Here is a 2,149-nt window from a genome sequence, read left to right on the forward strand (position 1 = left end):
CTGTCCATGGGATTTTCCAGGCAATAGTCCTGGAGTGGATTGCCATTTCCTTCTCCAGTGGATCTTCCCACCCAGGCATCGAACCTGGGTCTACTGCATTGTAGACAGATGCTTTACCGTCTGAGCCACCAGGGAAGTCCCATGTGCAGAGTACATCATGCCAAATGCCAGGCTGGATGAAGCACAAGCTGGAATCAAGATTGCTGGCAGAAATATCAATAACCTCAGATATGCAGATGACACCACCCTTATGGCAGAAAGTGAAGAAGAACTAAAGAGCCTCTTGATGAAAGTGAAAGAGGGGAGTGGAAAAGTTAGCTTAAAGCTCAACATTCAAAAAACTAAGATCATGGCATCTGCCCCATCACTTCATGGCAAAGAGATGGGAAAACAATGGAAACAGTGACAGACTTTATTTTCTTGGGTTCTAAAATCACTGCAGATGGTGACTGCAGCCATGAAATTAAGACGCTTGCTACTTAGAAGAAAAGCTATGACCAACCTAGACAGCATATTAAAAAGCAGAGACATTACTTCGCTAACAAAGGTCCGTCTAGTCAAAGCTATGGTTTTTCCAGTAATCATGTATGGATGTGAGAGTTGGTCCATAAAGAAAGCTGAGCACTGAAGAATTGATGCTTTTGAACTGTGGAGTTGAGGAAGACTCTTGAGAGTGCCTTGGAGTTCAAGGAGATGCAACCAATCTATCCTAAAGGAAATCAGTCCTGAATATTCATTGGAAGGTCTGATGCTGAAGCTGAACTTCCAATACTTTGGGCCACCTGATGTGAAGAACTGACTCACTGGAAAAGACCCTGATGCTGGGAAAGATTGAAGGCGGGATAAGAAGGAGACGACAGAGAACGAGACGGTTGGATGGCATCACCGACTCCATGGACATGAGTTTGAGCAAGCTCCGGAAGTTGGTGATGGACTGGGAGGCCTGGTGTGCTGCAGTCCATCGGCCCACAGACAGTCGGTCACGACTGAGCGACTGAACCGAACTGAACTGATAGGAAATTCTAGGGTAGAGAGGGGCTTCCATGGTGGCTCAGAGGTAAAAGAATCCGCCTGCCAATGCTAGAGGCCTGGAGATGTGGGTTTGATCCCTGGTTGGGAAGATCCCCTGGAGGAGGTCTAGGCAGCCCACTCCAGTATTCTTGCGGGGAGAATCCCGTGGATAGAGGAGCCTGGTGGGCGACAGTCCGTGGGGTCACAGAGGTGGACACGACTGAGGCACTGGGTAGAGAAGCATGTTAGGACACATAAGGATTTGGTGGAAAACGTCTGTCGGACAAAGGACCCAGTTTCCTCACTGTGTGCCACAATTTTTAACAATGTAGAGCTCCTGGGAATGTTTAAGGCTTGAATAAAGTATGTAACACCGTTACCGCGCCTACAGTCAGCCTTCAGTAAATAGATGCCAGTGCTTATTCCCAGCAGCTGCGCCCACTACGTTTGATTGGGCTTCGGACCCTAATTTTCTAGCTCTGGTTCGGCCAAAAGACAGCCACCCAGCGATTCAGAAATAAGTAAAACGGGGAAGAAAGCAAGCTGTAATGAAGCACACCCAGCACTTGCATCAGGAGTCTCCCCCGTGAAAACACCACTGCTTCCGTTTCACAGGTGAAGTAACCGTGCCTCGGGAAGAAAGCGGGGCGCAAAGACACGGCTATACAGAAGCCCCCGGCCCGCGGCCTCTCCCGCCTCTCTCCCGCTCTGGACGCTACAACTCCGGCCCAGAAGCGCGCCGAGAGGCCGTCCTCCCAGAAGGCCCTGCAGCGCCGCGGAGAACTCTGGGATACAAGCGGATAAACAAACCCAAGGCAAGCGCCGAGAGCCGGCCCAAGGGACGCCCCTCCAAGCCCGCCGAGCGCCTTCTTCATCCCTCCTGGGGGCTCACCTTTCCTCCCGCTGTCCGGAGCCTCGGCGACACCTGCAAAGGCGGGGAAGAGCGCCATGGTCACAGGCCGCGCCTCCTCCTCACCCCACAAAGATGGCACCGGGAGCCCGAGGCCGGCAGTAAGGCCGTTGCGGTGGCGGTGCACTCTGGGAAGTGTGGTTTTCTCTGGCGCTCCCTGAGCCTAGTCCGCAGCCATGGGGGCGGGGCGGAATAAAAAAGGGGCGGGGCGAAAAGGGCGGGGTAGGG

At 52.7% G+C, this 2,149-nt stretch overlaps 1 protein-coding gene across 1 annotated transcript in view; it reads right to left on the reverse strand.

The window, feature by feature from the left end:
* The window catches only part of NRDE2 (NRDE-2, necessary for RNA interference, domain containing), a 49,068-nt gene extending 47,024 nt beyond the window's left edge, over positions 1-2,044 (reverse strand). The window contains exon 1 of the mRNA XM_010845239.1: positions 1,904-2,044. Within this exon, the coding sequence (XP_010843541.1) occupies positions 1,904-1,961 (58 nt within the window). The 5' untranslated portion in view covers positions 1,962-2,044. The remainder of the gene's footprint in view (positions 1-1,903) is intronic.
* Positions 2,045-2,149: the final 105 nt, after the last annotated feature.

The sequence above is a fragment of the Bison bison genome, unplaced genomic scaffold (assembly GCF_000754665.1).
Source record: "Bison bison bison isolate TAMUID 2011002044 unplaced genomic scaffold, Bison_UMD1.0 scf7180017864213, whole genome shotgun sequence".
In the NCBI taxonomy this organism is placed as follows: Eukaryota; Metazoa; Chordata; class Mammalia; order Artiodactyla; family Bovidae; genus Bison; species Bison bison.